This window comes from Macaca nemestrina, chromosome 7 (assembly GCF_043159975.1).
Source record: "Macaca nemestrina isolate mMacNem1 chromosome 7, mMacNem.hap1, whole genome shotgun sequence".
Taxonomy (NCBI): Eukaryota; Metazoa; Chordata; class Mammalia; order Primates; family Cercopithecidae; genus Macaca; species Macaca nemestrina.
The window spans coordinates 44,455,318-44,479,961 of NC_092131.1; the positions used below are offsets into that span (position 1 = coordinate 44,455,318).

A 24,644-nucleotide genomic window follows, 5' to 3' on the forward strand; every position below is an offset into this window, starting at 1 on the left:
CTCTGTTGCCCAGGCTTGTCTTGAACTCCTGGCTGCAAGTGATCCTCCTGCCTCAGTCTCCCAAAGTGCTGGGATTACAGGTGTAAGTCACCATGCCCAGCCAGATGGAATTCTACATTAAATTGTTTTTGTTGTTGTTGTTTTGAGGCAGAGTCTTACTCTTTTGCTCAGGCTGGAGTGCAGTGGCGTAATCTCCAATTACTGCAACCTCTGCCTCCCAGGTTCAAGTGATTCTTCTGCCTCAGCCTCCCGAGTAGCTGGGATTACAGGCGTGCACCACCACGCCTGGCTTGTTTTTGTATAAAATCTTAGTAGAGATGGGGTTTCACCATGTTGGCCAGGCTGGTCTCAAACTCCTGACCTTGTGATCTGCCCGCCTCAGCCTCCCAAAGTGTTGGGATTACAGACATGAGCCACTGCGCCCAGCCTGGTAATCCCAGTACTTTGGGAGGCCGAGGCGGGCAGATCACCTAAGGTCGGGAGTTTGAGACCAGCTTGGCCAGTGTGGTGAAACCCTGTCTCTAGTCAAAATACAAATGTTAGCTGGGTGTGGTGGTGGGTGCTTGTAATCCCAGCTACTTGGGAGGCTGAGGCAGAGAATCACTTGAACCCAGGAGGCAGAGGCTGCAGTGAGCCAAGGGCACACCACTGCACTCAAGCCTGGGTGACAGAGTGAAACTCCACCTCAAAAAATAAAGTAAGATAAATTAGATCATTTCGCATTTTGTTGATGTGTTTGGAATCAGGGATCCTACCATTATTACTGAGCATAGATTTTTAGAGAGAGTCTTCTGAGAGTTCCTCTGTGTATCTCATTTTTCCTTTTTATTTTTGAACAAAAACAGTAAGGGAGCCAGGGAGAACAAAAGATCAAAGTACCCCTCCCTTTTTTCTTTTTGAGACAGAGTTTCACTCTGTCGCCCAGGCTGGAGTGCAGTGGCGTGATCTCAGCTCACTGCAACCTCCACATCCCGGGTTCAAGCAGTCCTTGTGCCTCAACCTCCCAAGTAGTACAGGAGTGTGTCACCATGCCTGCATAATTTTTCTGTTTTTAATAGTGATGGAGTTTCACCATGTTTGCCAGACAGGTCTCAAACTCCTGACCTCAAGTGATCCGCCCACCTTGGCCTCTCACAGTGCTGGAATTACAGGCATGAGTCACCATGCCCAGCCCAAAGTCACCCTTTTTAATGTGAATGAAGACCAGGATGCAGTGGCTCACACCTGTAATCCCAGCACTTTCAGAGGCCAAGGTGGATCACTTGAGCCCAGGAGTTCGAGAGCAGCCTGGGCACCATAATGAGACCTAGTCTCTGGAGAAAAAGTTTAAAAATTGGCCAGGTATGGTGGTGTGTGCCTGTAGTCCCAGCTACTTGGGAGGCTAAGGCAGGAGGATCACTTGAGCCCGGAAGGCTGAGGCTGCAGTGAGCTGTGATTGTACCACTCCACTCCAGCGAGGCCAACAGGATGAGATCCTATCTCCAAATTAATTAATTAAATAATGTGAATGAAATTTGACCTTTTTTTTTTTTTTGAGATGAAATCTCACTCTTATCCCCCAGGCTGGAGTGCAGTGGCACAATCTCGGCTCATTGCAACCTTCGCCTTGGGAGTTAAAGCGATTCTTCTGCCTCAGCCTCCCAAGTAGCTGGGATTACAGGCATGCGCCACCATGCCTGGCTAATTTTTGTATTTTTCATAGAGGCGGGATTTCACCATGTTGACCAGGCTGGTCTCGAACTCCTGACCTTGTGATCCGCCTGCCTCAGCCTCCCAAAGTGCTGGGATTTTTTATATATATATATATTTTTTTTCTTTTTTTTTTCTTGCCAGCACATGCTCCAGGTGGATAAATTTGACTTTTTTTTTTTTTGATGGAGTCTCACTCTGTTGCCCAGGCTTGAGTACAGTGGCACCATGTCAGCTCACTGCAACCTCCATCTCCAGGGTTCAAGCAGTTCTCTTGCCTCAGCTTCCCAAGTATCTGGGATTACAGGCACCCACCACTATGCCCAGTTAAATTTTTTATGCTTTTAGTAGAGACAGGGTTTCACCATGTTGGCCAGGATGGTCTCAAACTCCTGACCTCAGGTGATCTACCCGCCTTTGCCTCCCAAAGTGCTGGGATTACAGGCGTAAGCCACCACTCCCGGCCCTAGAAATTTGACTTTTTAAAAAATGTTTCTTAAATCTTTCTTTATAGGGGCCTCTTACCTTAGGTCAGTACTTGGTGATATACCCAAGACTTTATTTGATTATCTCTAGTTAGTTAAGGTGGTTCTGGCTGTACTTAAAAAATTTCTGCTGCAAACTGACTTAAATAATCAGAAAATGTTGAAGCTCGTAGATATGGTGTAAAAGCGCTGTTCATTAGTTGGCTTGGGTCCGTCCACTTTAAAGTTAGTGTTTCATGTCTGGGTACTTTTAGTTGGGAAGGGACTGCATGCCCAGATTGCCCAAAATGTAAGGTTTCTGAACTGGTAAGGGGGGTAGGGTTACTGTGATTGGTTTGAGCTAATCAGGATCTGTCCCTGGAGCTGGGATCAGTCCGGAAATTATATTGATGCCACATGCGGGAGTGTGGGGGTCGGGAAGGAAGAATTTGAAGAGTTTCATCATTTTGTCCATTGGGGTTCGTTTTGTTTTGTTTTTTTGAGACATAATCTCACTCTTGTTGCCCAGGCTGGAGTGCAAATGGCATGATCTTGGCTCACTCTAACCTCCGCCTCCTGGGTTCAAGCGATTCTCCTGCCTCAGCTTCCCAAGTAGCTGGGATTACAGGTGTGTGCCACCATGCTCGGCTAATTTTGTATTTTTAGTAGAGACGGGTTTCTCCATGTTGGTCAGGCTGGTCTCAAACTCCCAACCTCAGGTGATCTGCCTGCCTTGGCCTCCCAAAGTGCTGGGATTACAGATGTGAGCCACCATGCCCAGCCTGGGGTTTCTTAATTGCCCTTCAGTAAAATATGTATAACTGACTTCTCCATCCCTGATAACTTTTGGGAAATATAATTGTGCTGGATAATGGGCATGTGGGGATTTCTTTTACTGTTCTCTACTTCATGCAAATTCCATAAGAAAAAGTTTTATCATGTCTGTAATCCCAGCACTTTGGGAGGCCAAGGTGGGCAAATCATGAGGTCAGGAGATCAAGACCATCCTGGCTAATACGGTGAAACTCCGTCTCTACTAAAAATATAAAAAATTAACCAGGCATGGTGGCGGATGCCTGTAGTCCCAGCTACTTGGGAGGCTGAGGCAGAAGAATGGCGTGAACCTGGGAGGCGGAGCTTGCAGTGAGCCGAGATGGTGCCACTGCACTCCAGCCTGGGTGACTGAGTGAGACTCCGTCTCAAAAAAAAAAAAAAAAAAAAAGATTTTAGAAAAGTATATCACATGAAAAATTAAAAGTAAAGGATGATTGTTTATTGTAACCCTTTTCTGGGTTGTTACATGTTTTTACAATCATATACTGCTTCCTTTCTCTTCTGATACATATAATTTACATGTAATTCCTCCTCTAAAGCCTGTTGGGCATATCCCTGGATTAAAGTTGACAGCATTACTTTAATACTTACATAGAAGATCAATAGCTTAACATTGGAATGAACACAGATTCACAGGTTTTGAAGTTATAACTTGAATTTCAAACCAGACTCCTCCAATATGTTCACTTAGTAGCTATGAAAGCACGGGCAGATTAGTCTCTCCGAGCTTCAATTTCTTTTGTAAAATAGTGATAATAGTATCTGCCTCATAGGGTTAAATGATTAGGATTTAAAAACTGGATAGAAGTTTCGAGCACATAGCCTAGCATTTGTTGAAATCCAATTGTGATTACAGTCATGCATTGCCTAACAGTGAGAAATGGGTCATTAGGCAGTTTCATCCTGTGAACATCATGCAGTGTACTGTACTTACCCAACCTAGATAGTGTAGCCTACTACATACTTGGGCTATACAGTATGACCTGTACTACACTGTGCAGCGTTTTACTCTACTGAATACTGTAAACAGTTATAACACAATGATAAGTACTTGTATATCTAAACATAAAAAGGTATAATAAAATTATGGTATAAATGATAACAAATGGTATACCTGTAGAGAGCACTCATCGTGATACTAACTTTATCCTCTTTTGTAATAATGCTTAGCTTAAAACACAAACACATGGTACAGCTGTACAAAAATATTTTCTTCATATATCCTTATTCCATAAGCCTGTTTCTACTTTAATTTTTATTTTATTTTTTAATTTTACTTTTAAAACTCTTTTATTAAAAATTAAGACACAGGCTGGGGGCAGTGGCTCATGCCTCTAGTCTCACCACTTTGGGAGGCTGAGGCAGGAAGACTGCTTGAGCCCAGAAGTTTGAGACCAGCTTGGTCAAAATAGTGAGACCCTGTCTCTACCAAAAATACAAAAAAATTAGCTGGATGTGGTGGCCTGAGCCTGGGAGGTTGAGGCTGCAGGGAGCCATGATGGCACTACTGCACTGGGTGATGGAATAAGACCCTGCCTCAAAAAAAAAAAAAAAAAAAAAAAGACAAACATGTACATTAGCCTAGGCCTACACAGGGTCAGGATCATCAATTTTGTGGTCTTCTGCTCCATGTCTTGTCCCACTGGAAGGTTTTTAGGAGCAATAACAAATGGAGTTGTCATCTTCTATGAGAACAGTGCCTTCTGGAATACCCTTTGAAAGACCTGCCTGAGGCTGTTTTACAGTTAACTTCCTTTTAATAAGTAGAGAAAGTACACTCTAAAATAACGATTGAAGGTATAGGCTTGCCGGGCATGGTGGCTCACGCCTGTAATCCCAGCACTTTCGGAGACTGAGGTGGGTGGATCACCTGAGATCAGGAGTTCGATATCAGCCTGGCCAACATGGTGAAACCCTGTCTCTACTAAAAATGCAAAAATTAGCTGGGCATTTTGGCAGAGGTCGCAGTGAGCTAAGATAGTGCCACTGCACTCCAACCTGGTTGACAGAGCAAAACTCCGTCTCAAAAAAAGAAAGTATAGTATTGGACTTTTAAACCAGTAACATAAACCCTTAACATAGTCCTTTATTGTCTTTATGAAGTGTTATGTACTGTACATAATTGTATGTGCAATACTTTTATATCACTGGCAATGCAGTAGGTTTCTTTATACCCGCATCACCACAGACACATGAGTAATGCATTGTGCCATGAATTTGCAGGGACCACAATTAGATGATGGAACTTTCTCAGCTCATATATATAGAGAGAGTGAGAGAGAGTCTTGCTCTGTCGCCAAGGCTGGAGTGCAGTGGTGCAATCACAGCAGCTCCCTGCAGCCTCAACCTCCCGGGCTCAAGCATTCCCCTGCCTCAGCCTCCCGAGTAGATGGGACTACAGGCATGCACCACCATGCCTGGCTAATTTTTGTATTTTTTGTGTAGAGACGGGGTTTCGTTGTGTTGCTCAGGCTGGTTTCAAACTCCTAGGCTAAAGTGATCTGCCCGCCTTGGCCTCCCAAATTGCTGGGATTACACACATGGGTTACCACACCTGGCCTCCATTATAATCTTAACTGTCATAAATGTGGTCTGTCGTTGACCACAGCGTCCTTACGTGGTGATTTTAATGTGTGAAAGTTGAATCAATTACGCATTAATGTATTCAGCAACCACTTATTAACCAATAAGCAAGAAAGAGTCAGGTAATACGTTCACCACTAAAACAGGACTTTTTAAAAATTATATTGAGTGAAAAGAGCAAATTGTAAGAAAGATACACGTAAATGTGGTGCCATTATTCTAAATTCTTAATTATTGGAGTGAAGTGTTTTACTTGTGTCTGTAATGTTCCATTTTGTTAAACTGAGGCAGATAGAGTAAAAAGTATTAATATTTGTTGTATTAATATTTGTTAAGTATTGGTGGTACATATTTGGGTGTCTGTTATACTTTTTTCTACACCTTTGTACATTTGAAATACTTCATAATTAAACATTTTAAATTTTGTCTTTTTTTTTTTTTTTGAGACAGAGTCTTACCCTGTTGTCCTGGCTGGAGTGCAGTGGCATGATCTTGGCTCATTGCAACCGCCACCTCCCGAGCTTGAGCAATCCTCCTGAGTAGCTGGGACTACAGGCGCACACTACCACACCCAACTCATTTTTGGATTTTTTGTAGAGATGGGGTTTAGCCTTGTTGCCCAGGCTGGTCTCGAACTCCTGGGCTCAAGCAATCTGCCTGCCCTGCCTTCCCAACGTGCTGGGATTACAGGAATGAGCCACTGCACCTGGCCAGCATTTTTAATTTTTAATGAAACAGGATAAGGATGTGATGGGAAATGACCAGGGACTTCTTCACGTTGATTGGTGGGGGAGAGACTCTCTCTGGGCAGGTGACATATGCTGAGACCTGGATAACAGGAAGGAGTCACTCATGCAGACATGCAGGGAAAGAATACTCTAGGCAGGCCGGGCGCGGTGGCTCACGCCTGTAATCCTAGCACTTTGGAAGCCGAGGCAGGCAGATCAAAAGGTCAGGAGGTCGAGACCATCCTAGCTAACACAGGGCAACTCCGTCTCTACTAAAAATACAAAAAAAAAATAGTTGGGTGTGGTGGCGGGCACCAGTAGTCATAGCTACTCAGGAGGCTGAGGCAGAAGAATGGTGTGAACCCAGGAGGCGGGGCTTGCAGTGAGCGGAGATCGTACCACTGCACTCCAGCCTGGGTGACAGAGCGAGACTCCACCTCAAAAAAAAAGAAAAAAAAAAGAATACTCCAGGCAAACAGCTGTTGCTGCAGTCCTGAGGCAGGAGCAAACCTGATGTGGTCAAGGTAAGGCCATTTCATCTGGCGGGAAAACCACAGAACTGTTCTAGTTACCTCAGCAGCTGTGGAGGTGACTACCCCAGCATTACTGGAAAATGGTCATTTCATGTCTGAATACTTAAGTTGAGGGAAGCACACCATTTTTAGAGCTACCTAATGCTTCCATGGAGTTTCTCATGTAGGGTTTACAGACTGATGGGGTCCTGTCAAAAGGCTACAGAAGCTGGCTTGAAGGGTCTTAATGGCCAAGTCCAGACACTTTGAGCATCAAAAAGCAACAAAGCAATAGATTGTGATACACAATTTTTAAGAATCATGATTTTCTAGTCAAAGAAATAGAGAAAGGAAAAAAGCTCTTGTTTTTAGAAGAATGCCTGCTGAGGTAGAAAGAATGATAGAATTAGAAAATGACTGTTTTGCAGATTCTAGCATAATCATTGATTCAGGCAAGAACAATCAATAGATCCTGAACTCTTTGGATGAAAGTTGTTGGAGAATAGGATATTCAAAAAATTCCATGACATGAAAAACAGAAGGTTGGAGAGATGCTGTTATGGTGAAGTATTTAGGAATGGAGTGATATTTTGTCTGCAGCTAACTCTCATCAAAGGGTTCATTTTTAAAAAGCAGTGGGGGGTGTGTGTGTGTGTGTGCGTGTATGTATATAGAGAGAAAGCAAATGTGGCAAGAAGTTAACAGTGAACCTAGAGGGTGAACTGTGTCTGTGCATTGGAGCTTTTTGTGTGTGTGCACTTATAAATGTTGAAAATTAATGAGCTGTGATGCCATCTCCAAAGGAAAAAAATAAGTAAAAATAAATGTTGAAAATTAAAAGTTAGGGGGAATGCTTATTTCTATTTTATTTCTATTTCTATTTTAAACCCAAATCCAGGCCAGGCATGGTGGCTCACTTTGGGAGGCCAAGGCGGGCGGATCACGAAGTCCGGAGATCGAGACCATCCTGGCTAATACGATGAAACCCATCTCCACTAAAAATATAAAAATAATAATAATAATAATAAACCCAAATCCAACTTACTAAAGTACATCTTTTTTTTTTTGAGATGGAGTTTCACTCTTGTTGCCCAGGCTAGAGTGCAATGGTGCGATCTTGGATCACTGCAACCTCTGCCTCCTGGGTTCAAGTGATTCTCCTGCCTCAGCCTCCCAAGTAGCTGGAATTACAGCATGTGCCACAACACCTGGCTAGTCAGGCTGGTCTCGAACTCCCGACCTCAGGTGATCTGCCCATGTCGGCCTCCCAAAGTGCTGGGATTATAGGTGTGAGCTACCGTGTCCAGCTATCTTTTTTTTTCTTTTTTTTTCTTTTTTTTAGTCAGATTCTCGCTCTGTTGCTCAGGCTGGAGTGCAGTGGTATGACCTTGGCTCACTGCAACCTCTGCCTAAAGCAGTTCTCCTGCCTCAGCCTCCCGAGTAGCTGGATTACAGGTGTGTGCCACAACGCCCAGCTAATTTTTGTATTTTTAGTAGAGACGGAATTTTACCATGTTGGACAGACTGGTCTCGAACTCCTGACCTCAAGTGATCCCTGCCTCGGCCTCCAGAAGTGTTGGGATTACAGGCATGAGCCACCACGCCTGGCCTATTACATCTATTGTGTATGTACTATGATATGCCAGACGTTGTGCAGAACACATGGCATGCATTAAACTTCCTAACAGTTCTTGAGTTAGTACTCATTTCTCCTTTTAAAGATGAAAAGACAGATGCTTAAGAAGATATCACCAAAGCAACAGAAAAAACATTTCGTCTTAAGAATGAAAATGAATTTGTTACACAGGCTAGAAAGAATATTCATTGATGAGAAAGCACAATAGAAGGATTTATGATAGTGTTACTAGGCATGCATGTTTTTCTGACCTTGAACTTGTCCTACATACAGCCCACCCTGGAGAGGCAGTCTAGTATGGTGGTGTAGAGCACCGTGTGTGAAGCCTGAAGCCAGAATACCTAGGATCAAATCCCAATTGTACCATGGCAAGCTGCTACTGCCTTAGAAGCACTTCTCTGGGATTCTATACTGGGAACCTCTGTTGTATTTGTTTCCTATTGCTGCTATAACAAATTACTGCAAACTTAGTTGTTTAAATAACGTAAGTTTATTATCTTACAGTTCTGGAGGTCTGAAGTCCAAAATGGATGTCACTGGGCTTAATTAAAATTAAGATGTCAACAGGACTGCATTTCCATTTGGAGGCTTAGAGGAAAATCTTTTCTTGCTTTTTAGTTTCTAGAGGCCACCCTCAGCCTCTGTCTTCAAAACCAGCAACATTGTATCTCTCTGTGTCTTTGCCTTCTATGGGAACCTCTTCCTCTGACTCTTCTGCCTCCCTCTTCCACTTTTAAAGACACTTGTTACCATATTGGGCCAGGGGGATAATAGATAATCTAGGATAATCTCCCTATTTTAAGGTTAGCCTTAAATTAGGCTGATTAAAACCTTAATTCCATGTGCAACTTCAGTTTTCCTTTGTAACCATATTCACAGGTTCCAGGGATTAAGGCATGAATTTTTTGGGGAAACCTTTCCCCGCCCCCCCCACATATCTATGTTTAAATTCTAAAGTTGTGTAAGGCAGCTGGGGCCAGGAGAAGATTATTCCAAAGTGGAGATCCTTGCCAATGCTGAGGATGACTTGAGTAGAACCACTAATTGGGTTTGAGCTAAAAAGAACTGCTGGGTGGTGTTTGCACATGCTTTTTATTCTCTTACTAGCATAAAATATATATAGTAAATTCAGCTTTTTTTTTTTTTTTTTTTTTCTTTTTTGAGACAGGGTCTCACTTCATTCCCCAGGCTAGAGGACAGTGACATGATCATGGATCACTGTAGTCTCAACTTCCTGGTCTCAAGCAATCCTCCTACCTCAGCCTCCTGAGTAGCTAGGACTACAGGCATAGGCCACCATGCCCTGCTAATTTATTTTTTGAAGAGACGGGGGTCTTACCTTGTTGTTCAGGCTGGTGTCTAATGCCTGGCCTCAAGCAGTCCTCCTGCCTTCGCCTCCCAAAGTGCTGAAATTACAGGTGTGAGCCACCACTCCTGGCAGTAAATTCAGTATAAAAGAGTGATTGAATTAGAAGGCAACTGAGTTTTAGTTACATCATAGTAAAGAAACGATTATAGTATTAGAATACATTTCTATTGATTGATTGATTCATGCCAGCCCTCAGAGGAAAATGTTCTTGATTTATTTGCAATTTTAGAGAAACTTCAGGTTAAAATTTTTTATGTATCTCCATTGTTAAGCATTAATTTTTATTTTTATTTATTTATTTATTTATTTTACAGAGTTTTACTACCCTTGGATGCTGCTGTTGATATGGAAAAGATTGAGGAACAGTTTGCTAATCTGCACATTGTTAAATCTTCCTCAGGAACCAAAGAGCCCACTTACCTTCTTGGTATAGACACATCAAAGACTGTCCAAGCAGGAACAGAAAATGTGGCTGCTGTTTTATGTTCTAATGGATCAATCAGAATATATGATAAAGAAAGGTTAAATGTACTACGAGAATTTAGTGGATATCCTGGACTTCTTAATGGAGTCAGATTTGCAAATTCCTGTGATAGTGTATATTCAGCATGTACTGATGGCACTGTGAAATGTTGGGATGCTCGAGTAGCCAGAGAAAAACCTGTTCAGCTCTTCAAGGGTTACCCTTCCAATATTTTTATCAGTTTTGATATTAATTGTAATGATCATATTATTTGTGCTGGTACAGAAAAAGTTGATGATGATGCATTGTTGGTGTTTTGGGATGCAAGGATGAATTCTCAGGATTTATCTACAACTAAAGACCCACTTGGTGCATATTCAGAGACACATAGTGATGATGTCACTCAAGTACGTTTCCATCCCAGCAATCCCAACATGGTAGTCTCAGGTTCATCTGATGGCCTGGTAAATGTATTTGATATTAATGTTGATAATGAGGAGGATGCACTGGTTACAACCTGTAACTCAATTTCATCAGTAAGCTGTATTGGTTGGTCTGGGAAAGGTTATAAACAGATTTACTGCATGACACATGATGAAGGATTTTATTGGTGGGATCTTAATCATCTGGATACTGATGAACCAGTTACACGTTTGAACATCCAGGATGTCAGAGAGGCAGTTAACATGAAAGAAGATTCTTTGGACTATTTGATTGGTGGCCTGTACCATGAAAAGACAGACACATTGCATGTTATTGGAGGAACAAACACAGGAAGGATTCACTTGATGAACTGCAGCACATCAGGACTGACTCATGTGACTAGCCTTCAGGGAGGGCATGCTGCTACAGTCCGTTCTTTCTGTTGGAATGTGCAAGATGATTCTTTGTTGACTGGAGGAGAAGATGCACAGTTGTTACTTTGGAAACCTGGAGCTATAGAGAAGACCTTTACTAAGAAAGAGAGCATGAAAATAGCATCTTCTGTGCACCAACGAGTACGAGTTCATAGTAATGATTCTTATAAAAGAAGGAAAAAGCAGTGATAATGCATTTGGCACTTTGGTAGGTTTTATAGTTTCAAGTAGTCCTTTTTGTTTACTACCCATGGTAGACATGTTTAAAGCTTTATGTAAAAACAAGCAGTCAGCAAACAGTCCAGGAAAAATACGGGGAGAATGGTTTAATTCCGGTCTTCACATATTCTAAAAAATTTTAAAGCCTCTAAGTATAAAATCAGTGAGTTGAAAGTAAAATTTCTCATTTAAAGAATCCATCTGTTAATGTAGTAAATGTTGGGTTTAAAGAAATAGCTCTGATAAGGAACTTTTAGAAGGAGATACCTGGTAAAACTTAGTAAAACAGGTGGTTGGCTGCATTTTTTAAGCCCAGTTTTTTACATTTTAAATTGTCGTTATTGTGTATAAAACCAGATCAGACTATATTCTTCATTTGAGGAGCATCTCTATATTTAATACACCTAATGTATTATGTTGGAGTATTTAAATGTAAGTATTTTAGTGAGTAAATAGAATTAAACTTTTTTAGAAATAAAATGATAGCCATGTATGTAAAATGAGAAAAATATGTTTAGTAAATATTTGCATCTTTAATATTGTTAGTAAGTAGTAAACAGGTGTTTTGCTGATTGAAAGGAAGTTATCTTGGTAGATTGAGACTCAAAGTGAAATACAAAACTGAAAATGTTTATAATAGGACTCAACTTGGAGAAATTCCTATTCTTCCTGTTGTCCAAACCATAAATTTGAGGATAACCTGGACTTTCCTCTTCCCTCTTTTCCTAACCAGTTTTTCACCAAGTCCTGCCATTTCACCTCCTAATGTTTGTCAGCTATCCTTTTGCCTTTACCTCACCACTATTACCTTAGAGAAGACTCATTATTTCTCACCTGGATTACCAGCTTGATCCCTAATCTGCTTTAGTTCATCCTTCTTGCTACTTCTAGGCTAAACATCAAAAACAGATCTGGTAGGGGTGGGGAAATGAGGGGGAAGAAACAAAAACATCTGATGATGCCGCATGCTGCTTAAAATCTTCAGTACATTGATGTTTTGATGTAGCACTACCTAAGCGTTAAAAAATTGTGTTTTTCAGAATCTTTAAAATACAAGACAGTGCTACGTAGTGAATGAAAGAATTAGTTTGAAAGATATCTGGAGAAATCACATTCATAAAACAATTCGAAGTGAAGCAGTATCAAAACAGTAGGGCTCTTTAAAATTAAAAATATTTAAAATTCAAAAGTAATTAATAGTGTTGGAAGATGCGGGTGAGAAAATATTCCTGAAAGGGGAACTGAAAGAGACAAAGAGAAAAGATGAAAGCCACAGAAGATAAATATAGGGGTCTAAAACCAGACTAACAGTTTTAGAAAGTGAAAAAAGTTAAAATAGAAATGGAGGCAGTGGGTTATTAGAAATAACATAAATGACTGGTATGGTTTGTCTGTGTCCTCACCTAAATTTGTTTTTGTTTTTGTTTTGAGATGGAGTCTCTCTGTCGCCAGGCTGGACTGCAGTGGCACAATCTCGGCTCACTGCAACCTCTGCCTCCCGCATTCAGGTGATTCTCCTGCCTCAGCGTCCCGAGTAGCTGGGACTACAGGCGTGTGCCACCACACCCAGCTAATTTTTGTATTTTGAGTAGAGACGGGTTTTCACCATGTTGGCCAGGCTAGCCTCGATCTCTTAACCTTGTGATCCGCCCGCCTTAGTCTCCCAAAGTGCTGAGATTACAGGCATGAGCCACCGCCCCCGGCCATCCTCACCCAAATCTCATTTCGAATTGTAATCCCCATAATCCCCACGTGTCTAGGGAGAGACCTGGTGGGAGGTGATTGGATCCTGGGGTTGGTTTCCCCTATGCTGTTCTTGTGATAGTGGGTGAGTTCTCACAAGATCTGATGGTTTTATAAAGGGCTCTGCCCCCTTAACTCCTCACTGTTTGTCCTGAAGCCTTGTGAAGATGGTGCTTTGCTTCCCCTTTGCCTTCTTCCATGATTGTAAGTTTCCTGAGGCCTCCCCGGCCATGCTGAACTCTTAGTCAATTAAACCTCTTTCCTTTATAAATTACCCAGTCTTGGGCAGTTCTTTATAGAGTGTGAAAATGGACTAATACAGTGGCTATTCCAGAACTTCAATCTTTAGATTAAAAGGCATAGCAGAGTGTCAAGTGTAATGAATGAAAAAGATCCACATCAAGGCATAGCACTGTGAAGTTTCAGAACCCCCAGAGTAAATAGAAGATCCTGCAAATGTCCAGAAAAAAAATCACTTAGGAACGGATTTACATTTGTGTTAGACTTCTCATTAGCAAATCTGGATGACAAAAGATGGTGGATCAATGCCTTCAGAGTTCTGAGGACAGATTCCTATTGAATTTCCAGCTCTCCAAACTCATGCAGTAAATAGATGATAAATTTTTTGAGATATCCCTTGTCAAGTAAATATTTCCTAGTTTTCTGAACCTCAGAAACCAAATTGATATAGCTAACAAAGTATCCATTTGTAACCAAACTCTCATTGATCAAACCCAGGAAACAGTAATTCTATGACCAATCAGGCTGTCTTCATGCATGAAGTTAAAAACATTGCAGGCACAAAATCTCAAACTTTACTCTCCATGCCATTTTTTTCAAAGGCTGCTGAAGGATATACTCCACAGAAATTAAGGAAGTAAATCAAGGAAGAGCAGAGATAGCAAAAATCAGGGAACTAACCCAGCATTGTGGCAAGATAACAGCTTTGCAGCGCTAGAGTATTCAGTCCAGATTGGAGCAGGACAGAGGATGTCAGGAGGGAGCTGTCCAGGGAGAAAAATCAACTTACAGGTTACCCAGTGCATTTGACCATGTGGAGAACAGTGTAAATAGTATAAGTGGATTTAACTCACCAATTAAAAGAGACCCTCAGAAAGATAGGTTGGTACAAAAGTAATTGCACCAACCCATAGACTACTAATCCATAGAATATTAACCCATAGAATACCCATAGAATGAGAGAAAATGTTGGCAAATCATAGATAAGGAACTATGGAGAAATCTTAAAACTCAATATTGAAAAGACAACCCAATTTTAAAATTGATCAAAGGATCTGAATAGACATTTCTCCAAAGAAGGTATACAAATGGCCAGTATGCGCATGCAAAGATACTCAATATCATTGGCAGAGAAATGCAAAGATACTCAATATCATTAGCAGAGAAATGCAAACCGAAACACTTTACACCCATTAGGTGGCTATAATAGTAATAAAAATTGTGTCTTCTAAAGATGTGGAGAAGTTAGAACGTTTATACACTGCTGGTGTACAATGGTGGAGCTGAAAATAGTCTAGAAGTTCCTCAAGCAATTGTACGATTGCCATTTGACCTGGCAATTCCATTCCTGGGTATATGCCCAGAAGAATTGAAAACATATGTCCACACAATAACTTGGACATGAGTGTTCATAGTAACATTCATACTAGCCGAAAGGTGGAAACAATCCAAGTGTTCATCAGTAGATGAATGGATAAACAATGTGGGCAGTGCGCATGGCTTTCCGGCAGGCAGGCGCGCTCTGGCGAGGTGAGAGCAATGTGGGCTGGGAACGCCTGGCGCGCGGAGCTCTCCGGAGTGCCCTGCGGGGCGGCGCGCAGTCAGCGCTGGCCCAGCTGCGCGGCATTCTGGAGGGGGAGCTGGAAGGGATCCGCGGAGCTGGCACCTGGAAGAGTGAGCGGGTCATCACGTCCCGTCAGGGGCCGCACATCCGCGTGGACGGCGTCTCTGGAGGAATCCTCAACTTCTGTGCCAACGACTACCTGGGCCTGAGCAGCCACCCCGAGGTGATTCAGGCAGGTCTGAAGGCTCTTTGGAGCTGGCCTTAGCTCTGTCTGCTTCGTCCGTGGAACCCAAAGCATCCACAAGAATGTAGAAGCAAAAATAACCCGCTTCCACCAGCGGGAGGATGCCATCCTCTATTCCAGTTGTTGTGACGCCAATGCCGGCCTCTGAGGCCCTCCTGACCTCTAAGGATGCAGTGCTGTCGGACGAGATGAACTATGCCGCCATCATCCACGGCATCTGCCTGTGCAAGGCCCACAAGTAACCGCTATCGCTACCTGGACGTGGCCGACCTAGAAGCTGCAGGAGGCCCAGAAGCATCGGCTGCGCCTGGTGGCCACCGATGGGGCCTTTTTCATGGATGGCGACAGCATACCTCCACAGGAGATCTGCCGCCTCGCCTCTAGACATGGCGCCCTGGTCTTTGTGGATGAATGCCGTGCCACTGGCTTCCTGAAGGGACCCACAAGAGGGGGCACAGATGAGCTGTTGGACGTGATGGGCCAGGTCACCATCATCAACTCCTCCCTGGGGAAGGCCCTGGGTGGAGCAACAGGGGGCTACACGACAGGGCATGGGCCCCTGGTGTCCCTGCTGCCGCCCGGCCCTACCTCTTCTCTAACAGTCTGCCACCTGCTGTTGTTGGCTGCCTTTCCAAGGCCCTAAATCTGCTCCTGGAGAGCAACACCATCATCCACTCTACAGCTGCCAAGACCCAGTGGTTCTGTAGTAAGATGGAAGCTGCTGGATTCACTGTCTCGGGAGCCAGTCACCCTATCCGCCCTGTGATGCTGGGTGATGCCCAGCTGACCTCCTGCATGGCGGATGACATGCTGAAGAGAGGCATCTTTGTCATTGGGTTCAGCTACCCCGTGGTCTCCAAGGGCAAGGCCCGGATCTGGGTACAGATCTCAGCAGTGCACAATAAGGAAGACATTGACTGCCGCGTGGAGGCCTTCGTGGAAGTGGGGCAGCTGCATGGGGCACTGCCCTGAGCTCTGAGTAGGGACGAGCAGAGCCAAGGTCCACCTACTGCCACAGGATCAAAGGAGGTTTTCGATCAGCCCAGACCAGAGGCTCTGAGCCCTGAACCAAAGTCCCAGAGCTGGGCTGGGATGTGGCATGTGCTGAGGGCTGTGAGAATGTGAAACAACAGTATGAAAATTGGCTGTGAAAAAAACAAAACAACAAAACAAACAATGTGGTATATCCATTCAGTGGAATATTATTCAGCCATAAAAATGAATGAATCTTTTTTTTTTTTTTTTTTTTTTTGAGACAGAGTCTCACTCTGTCGCCCAGGCTGGAGTGCAGTGGCACGATCTCAGCTCACTGAAACATCTGCCTCCCAGGTTCAAGCGATTCTCCTACCTCAGGCTCCAAGTAGCTGGGATTATAGGTGCACACCACTACGCCTGGCTAATTGTTGTATTTTTAGTAGAGATGGGGTCTCACCGGGTTGGCCAAGCTGCTCTCAAACTCCTGACCTCAAATTATCCACCTGCCTCGGCCTCCCAAAGTGCTGGGATTACAGGCATGAGTCACCACACCCAGCCCCAAAATACTGATATTGATACATGCCACAACTTGGATGAATCCTGAAAACATGCTAAGTAAAAGCCACAAAAGACCATATATTGAACCATTTCCTTTATATGAAATGGCCAAAATAGTGAAATCTATAGGGAAAGAACATGTGTCAGAGGTTACCTTGGTCTGGGAGGAGGGGGAAGGATGGGATGATTGGTGGGTGACAGCTAAAGGGTTTGAGATTTCTTTGAGGGGGTATTAAAAGTGACTGTGGTGATAGTTATACAACTATGAATATACTAGGAACCATTGAATTGTACACTTTAAATAAATGAATTCTATCTCAGTAAAAGCTGTTACCAAAAACAAAACAAAACAAAAATGCCAAATAGGAAAGAAAAGCCAGGGCAGCTATCTTAATAACTTATAAGGCTAATGTAATGTTGATCCCAAACCAGATAAAAATGAAAATAGTTCCATTTTGCTTATCAATATGTATTCACATTTAAAAATATTTGGTGACCAAATTCAATGGTATCTTTAAAAAGAAAAAACATGACCAAGTAGACTTTGAGGAATACCAGCATGACTCAAAATAGGAAAATCTATGACAGTGATGGACAAACGGAAAAAAAAATCAAGATTATCTTTTTGTTTTTGAGACCAAGTTTCACTCTTTTTGCTCAGGCTGGAGTGCAATGGCTCAATCTGGGCTCACTGCAACCTCTGCCTTACAGGTTCATGCAATTCTTCTGCCTCAGCCTCCCAAGTAGCTGGGATTACAGGCACCCACCACCACACCCAGCTAATTTTTTTTGTATTTTTAGTAGAGATGGGGTTTCGCCATGTTGGCCAGGCTGGTCTTAAACTCCTGACCTCAGGTGGTCCACCCACCTCGGCCTCCGAAAGTGCTGGGATTATAGGCGTGAGCCACTGCGCCTGGCCAAGATTTTCTTAATTGATACAGAAAAACATGGGAAAGTTTCACAACTATTTATGAAAAATATAAACATCAACTTAGCAATAGAGTGTGTGTGTGTGTGTGTGTGTGTGTGTGTGACAGGGTCTTCTGTTGCCCAGACTGGAGTGCAATCTTGGCTCACTGCAACCTCTACCTCCTGGATTCAAGCAGTTCTCCTGCCTCAGTCTCCTGAGTAGCTGGGACACCACCACACCTGGCTAAGTTAGCAATACAGTACTTAAACCTGGTGAAAGTTTATACAATAAAAACCTACAGTAGGGACTGGGTCTGCTGGCTCACACCTGTAATCCCAGCATTTCAGAAGGCCAAGGCAGGCAGAGTGCTTCAGCCCAGGAATTTGAGACCAGCCTAGGCAACATGGCAAAATCCCATCTCTACAAAAATTAAAAATAGATATACAAAAAGTTAGCCAGGTGTGGTGGTGTGTTCCTGTAGTCCCAGTTACTTGGGAGGCTCAGGTGGGAGGCTACAGTGAGCCATGATCGCACCACTGCACTCCAGCCTGGGTGACAGAGTGAGACTGTGTCTCAAAACAAAAACCAAGGGCTGGGCGGGGTGGCTCAAGCCTGTAATCCCAGCACTTTGGGAGGCCAAGACGGGCGGATCACGAGGTCAGGAGATCGAGACCATCCTGGCGAACACGGTGAAACCCCGTCTCTACTAAAAAATACAAAAAACTAGCCGGGCGAGGTGGTGGGCGCCTGTAGTCCCAGCTACTCCGGAGGCTGAGGCAGTAGAATGGCGTGAACCCGGGAGGCGGAGCTTGCAGTGAGCTGAGATCCGGCCACTGCACTCCAGCCTGGGCGACAGAGCGAGACTCCGTCTCAAAAAAAAAAAAACAGAAAAACAAAACACCAAAACCTACAGTAAACATTACATTTAGTGGAGAAATGTTAGATTCAATGCATTCCTTTTGAGACCACGAGTCACTGGAGAGGCCTATCATAGTAGTATGAATCCTGATTAATACTATAAGGAAAGAAAAACAATTATAGCATGTAAGGATTGGAAGAGAAGCAAAAACAAAACCTCTCCTTTGCAAATGATATCTGCCTAAAAAATTCAACCATCAACAAACTATTCTAACTCCTAAGAGACTCGGCAAGGTCGCCAGTATAAATCAGATCAGCCAACGAAAATCCAAAGCATATCATTTCACAATAGGTATAAAAATGTAAAATATCAAGGAATTAACCAAGGTTACACAAGGTCTATCTGAAGAAAGCTTTAAAACTCTAATGAAGACATAGAAAATAATCTAAGGAACATTCTTTGCTTCCAATGAGATGGCAATATTATAAAAGTGAACATTCTAAATTTAATGTGAAAAAGCAGATTACATTAATCCCAATAAAAATTCCGGTTGGATCTTTTGATGAACTCAAGCTTACTTTAAAATTTATATGGAAGGGCCAGGCACAGTGGCTCACGCCTGTAATCCCAGCAGTTTGTAGGCCGAGGCTGGTGGATCACCTGAGGTCAGGAGGTGGAGACCAGCCTGACCAACATGGTGAAACCCTATTTCTACTAAAAAATACAAAAATTAGCTGGGCATGGTGGCACACGCCCATAATCCCAGCTACATGGGAGGCTGAGGCAGAAGAATTGCTTGAACCTAGGAGGTGGAGGTTGCAGTGAGCCAAGATTGCTCCATTGCACTCCAGCCTGGGCGACGAGTGAAACTCCATCCCCCGAAAAAAAGATATGATTTTCCCTACTAAGATACTAAGATACTAAGACGTTCTACGAAATCATAGTAGTAAAAACTGTGACATGACCTAAGAATAATGCAAATGAATAGAGTCCAGAGACAACCCATGGATATATGGCAACTTAATATTTACAAAGATGACACCATGAAAAAGGAAGAGTTTTTATTAGATGGAGTTGAGGATACGGTCTTGCTAGAGAAAAATGAAACTAGATCACTTCTTCTTTTTCTTTGTCTTTTTTCTTTTCTTTTCTTTTCTTTTTTTTTTTTTTTGAGACAGAGGTTCGCTCTTGCACCCAGGCTGGAGTGAAGTGGCATGACCTCGGCTCACTGCAACCTCCACTCCCACTGGGTTCAAGCAATTATCCTGCCTCAGCCTCCTGAATAGCTGGGTTTATAGGTGTCTGCCACCACGCCCAGCTAATTTTTTTTTCTTGTTTTTGTTTCTGTTTTTTGAGACAGAAATTTGCAATTGCTGCCCAGGCTGGAGTGCAATGTTGCAGTCTCGGCTCACTGCAACTTCTGCCTGCTGGGTTCAAGCGATTCTCCTGCCTCAGCCTCCTGAGTAACTGGGATTACAGGTGCCTACCACCGTGCCCAGCTAATTTTTGTATTTTTAGTAGAGATGGGGTTTCACCATGTTGGTCAGGCTGGTCTTGAACTCCTGACCTCAGGTGATCCACCTGCCTCAGCCTTCCAAAATGCTAGGATTACAGGCATGAGCCACTGTGCCCAGCCAAAGTTAGATCCCTTCATAACACAAAGCTATACTCCAGATATATTAAATGGCAAAAGGTTAGAACTGTAATAGAAGAAAGTGTTGGAAAGGCTGTGTGTGGTGGCTCATGCCTATAATTCCTTCACTTTAGGAGGCCAAGGTGGGTGGATTACTTCAGTTCAAGACCAGCCTGGGCAACATGTTAAAACCCCATCTCTACAAAAAATACAAAAATTAGCCGGACATAGTGGTGCGTGTCTGTAGTCCCAGCTACTCAGGAGGCTGCGGTGAGAGAATTGCTTAATTCCAGGGTGTTGAGGCTGTGGTGAGCCATGATCGAGCCACTGCAAGCCAGACTGGGCAATAAAGCGAGACCCTGTCCCAAAAGATAAAATAAGGAAATGAAAATTTTAAATGGCCACTTTATACTATTTAGAGTTACAAAAATTGTAAAATTGAATGACACCAAATGTTGGAGGCACGTGGGCCTGAAGAAACCCAACTTGCACCACTGATGAAAGTGTAAACAGCCAGGCACGGTGGCTCACGCCTGTAATCCCAGCACTTCGAGAGGCCAAGGTGGGCCAATCACAAGGTCAGGAGTTTGAGACCAGCCTGGCCAATATGGTGAAACACTGTCTCTACTTAAAAAATACAAAAGTTAGCTGGGCGTGGTGGCAGGCACCTGTAGTCCCAGCTACTCAGGAGGCTGAGGCAGGAGAATGCCGTGAACCCGGGAGGCTTGCAGTGAGCTGAGATCATTGCACTCCAGCCTGGGCGACAGAGTGAGACTCCGTCTCAAAAAAAAAAAAAAAAGTGTAGATGGATGTACCTATTCTGGAGAGCAAGAACATACCTAAGTGTTCATGTACCCTCTGACCTAGTAATTGCTGTGCTTGGTGTAATATCCCAAAGAGATTTTCATAAATATCCATTATTGGGAATTATTTTTGACATCATGGGGTCAGAGACAACCTGGATATCTACACTTGGAGAAAGGTAAAAATGTGGTGAACGTACACAATGAAGTAGCAATAGTTAAAAACCAGAGACAAGATGTACACTTAGCCATATGGCTCAATCATAAAACATAGTACCCAGTGAAAGCAGGAAGAATGCATGTGTGGGGAAAACCATTTATATTAATTAAAATATTATAACCAACAATTCACTTTATGCAAGAACTCGTAACGATTTTATGTATCAACACCATAGAATGGTTACCTGGCATGGGGGAGAAAGGAATGGGAGTGGGTATAGAAATAAAAGGGAGGGAGGTGGGCCAGTCATTTGAGGTTGGGAGTTCAAGACCAGTCTGGCCAACATGATGAAACCCCATCTCTGCTCAAAATACAAAAATTAGCTGGGCGTGGTGGTGCACACCTGTAATCCCAGCTACTCGGGAGGTTGAGGCAGGAGAATCTCTTGAATCTGGGAGGCGAAGGTTGCAGTGAGCCGAGATGGTGCCACTGCACTCCAGCTTCGGCAACACAGTAGTGAGACTCTGTCTCCAAAAAAAAAAAGAAAGAAAGAAAGAAAAAGGGAGGAAGACAGAAGGAGAAAGAAAATAAATTTGAAAAGAAAGTCACTTTGAATAGATATTGGTGTGTTTGGGAGCTAGTAACAGGCACACAGCAAACATACAAATGTGGCCAGACTAAGTGGCTCACTTCTGTAATCCCATCACTTTGGGAGGCTGAAGTAGGAGGACCACTTGAGTTCAGGAGTTCGTGACCAGCCTGGGCAATATAGTGAGACCCCATTCCTACATAAAATTTTAAAATTCCGGCGAGGCACGGTGACTGATGCCTGTAATCCCAGCACTATGGGAAGCTGAGGCAGGTGGATCACCTGAGGTCAGGAGTTTGAGACCAGCCTGCCCAACATGGCGAAAGCCCATCTCTGCTAAAAATACAAAAATTAGTTTGGTGTGGTGGCAGGCACCTGTAATTCCAGCTACTCAGGAGGCTGAGGCAGGAGAATCACTTGAACCTGGGAGGTGGAGGTTGCAGTGAGCCAAGATGATACCGCTGCACTCCAGCCTGGGCAACAGAGTGAGACTCTGTCTCAAAAAAACAAAAAGGCCGGGCGCGGTGGCTCAAGCCTGTAATCCCAGCACTTTGGGAGGCCGAGACGGGTGGATCACGAGGTCAGGAGATCGAGACCAACCTGGTGAACATGGTGAAACCCCGTCTCTACTAAAAAATACAAAAAAAAAAAAAACTAGCCGGGCGAGGTGGAGGCGCCTGTAGTCCCAGCTACTCGGGAGGCTGAGGCAGGAGAATGGCGTGAACCTGGGAGGCGGAGCTTGCAGTGAGCTGAGATCCGGCCACTGCAACTCCAGCCCGGGAGACAGAGCGAGACTCCGTCTCAAAAAAAAAAAAAAAAAAAAAAAAAATACCTCACGTAAGTTCAGAAGTGGGACATTTCCAGGATTGGTTGTGAGCAAGAATCCAAATTCTTACCTTTTTTCTTTTTTTGGAGATGGGGTCTCACTGTGTTGCCCAGGCTGGCCTTCAACTCCTGGGCCCAGGGAATCTTCCCACTTCAGCTTTCCAAGTAGCTGGAGCTACAGATGACTGCCACCCGCCGGCCCCCCGCCCTGGCTCTCCATTTTTTTTGTTCTGCAAATCTTCAGCTTGTCAGCTAGTTACCTTCAAGTTCATAAGATGACTGTAACAGTACCAGTGATACATCCACATTCAACAACATCCAGTGGAAGAGGGTCTATTTCTTTGCCTATGATTCTCTTTTTTTTTTTTTAAGACAGAGTTTCATTCTGTTGCCCAGGCTGGAGTACAGTGGCACAATCAGCTCACTGCAGCCTCGAACTCCTGGGCTCAAATGATCCTCCTGCTTCAGCCTCTCAAAGTGTTGGTTTACAGGTGTGAGCCAATGTGCCCGACCAGGAGAAAATCTTGTACCTCTTGTGAACTCACTTTCAACACTGCGTTAGTCCAGCTACCACCACAATTACCACTGAGCCTCAAACTCTTTCCCCAACTGGTCTCAAGTGGCCCCAACAAGCTCATGTCCTTGCCCAGTTAGTGAGCCTGCATTTCTGTATACACACCTGCGCATCACTGCTCCCTTGCTCTCTAAGAGAAAATTCAGAAAGAAGCTGAAAACAAGGTCTACAAAATAGCAAGAATTAAAGGTAACTCTAATGTAGATAACATTATCTTGGCGGGGCACAGTGGCTCACGCCTGTAATCCCAGCACTTTGGGAGGTGAAGGCAGGCAGATCGCTTGACCCCAGGAGTCTGAGACCAGCCTGGGCAAAACGGCAAAACCCCATCTCTCTCTCTCTCTCTCTCTCTATATATATATATATATATGAGAATATATACATTACATATATATGATATATATACACACAAAAATTAGCCTGACGTGGTGGTGCACACCTGTAGCCCCAGCTACTTGGGAGACTAAGGTGGGAGGATGGCTTGAGCCCAGGAGGCAGAGGTTACAGGCAGCTGAGATCATGCCACTGCACTCCAGCCTGGGTGACCGAGTCAGACCCTGTCCCGAAAAGAAAAACAAAAGATAACATGATCTTAAGCTGTGGAAATTATTAGATTGCATATTCTATTGGACAGTGGCACCTAGGTATTATTTGTTGTTTTTGTATTTGTTGCTATTTCTATTTACTTACAGTCTGCTTCTTTTCTCTTCTCCAATACTACTTTTATGAGTCTATACTATTAATTTGTTTTCTCTTTAAAGATCTGATCAGGGCCAGGCGCAGTGGCTCACACCTGTAATCCCAGCACTTTGGGAGGTGGAGGCGGGCGTTATCACGAGGTCAGGAGTTGGAGACCAGCCTGACCAACATGATGAAACTCCGTCTCTACTAAAAATACAAAAATTAGCCGGGAGTGGCAGCACGCACCTGTAGTCCCAGCTACTTGGGAGGCTGATGCAGGAGAATCACTTGAACCAGGGAGGCAGAGGTTGCAGTGAGCCGAGATCACACCACTGGACTCCAGCCTAGGCAACAGAGCAAGACTCTGTCTCAGAAAAAAAAAAAAAAAAAAATAGATCTGATCACTTATCACTGGAAAACCCTATCTTCCTTTAAAAAACTTGAAGTTCGGCCGGGCACGGTGGCTCAAGCCTGTAATCCCAGCACTTTGGGAGGCCGAGACGGGAGGATCACAAGGTCAGGAGATTGAGACCATCCTGGCTAACACAGTGAAACCCCGTCTCTACTAAAAAATACAAAAAACTAGCCGGGCGAAGTGGTGGCGCCTGTAGTCCCAGCTACTCGGGAGGCTGAGGCAGGAGAATGGCATAAACCCGGGAGGCGGAGCTTGCAGTGAGCTGAGATCCGGCCACTGCACTCCAGCCTGGGCGACAGAGCAAGACTCCGTCTCAAAAAAAAAAAACAAAAACAAACAAAAAAAAACTTGAAGTTCAAGGCTGGGCACAGTGGCTCGCACCTGTAATTCCAGCACTTTGGAAGGCCAATGCAGGCAGATTGCTTGAGCTCAGGAGTTTGAGACAACTAGCCTGGGCAATATAGTGAGACCCCATCTCTGCAAAAAAACAAAAAAAGTAGCCAGGTGTGGTGGTGTA

At 43.8% G+C, this 24,644-nt stretch overlaps 1 protein-coding gene and 1 pseudogene across 10 annotated transcripts in view; both read left to right on the forward strand.

Moving 5' to 3' along the window:
• LOC105473683 (WD repeat domain 89) overlaps window positions 1-24,644 on the forward strand; it is a 97,179-nt gene that overhangs the window by 34,708 nt on the left and 37,827 nt on the right. For 6 of the 10 annotated variants that reach the window (XM_011727607.3, XM_011727608.2, XM_011727604.3 and 3 more), the window contains one exon: window positions 10,130-13,371. In XM_011727607.3, the coding sequence (XP_011725909.2) occupies window positions 10,161-11,324 (1,164 nt within the window). In that variant the 5' untranslated portion in view covers window positions 10,130-10,160 and the 3' untranslated portion in view covers window positions 11,325-13,371. Of the gene's footprint in view, window positions 1-10,129; window positions 13,372-24,644 lie in introns of those variants that run through there. The other 4 variants (XR_011625813.1, XR_011625812.1, XM_011727609.3 and 1 more) reach the window with 2 other exon arrangements.
• On the forward strand, window positions 13,472-16,364 carry LOC105473684 (2-amino-3-ketobutyrate coenzyme A ligase, mitochondrial pseudogene; annotated as a pseudogene).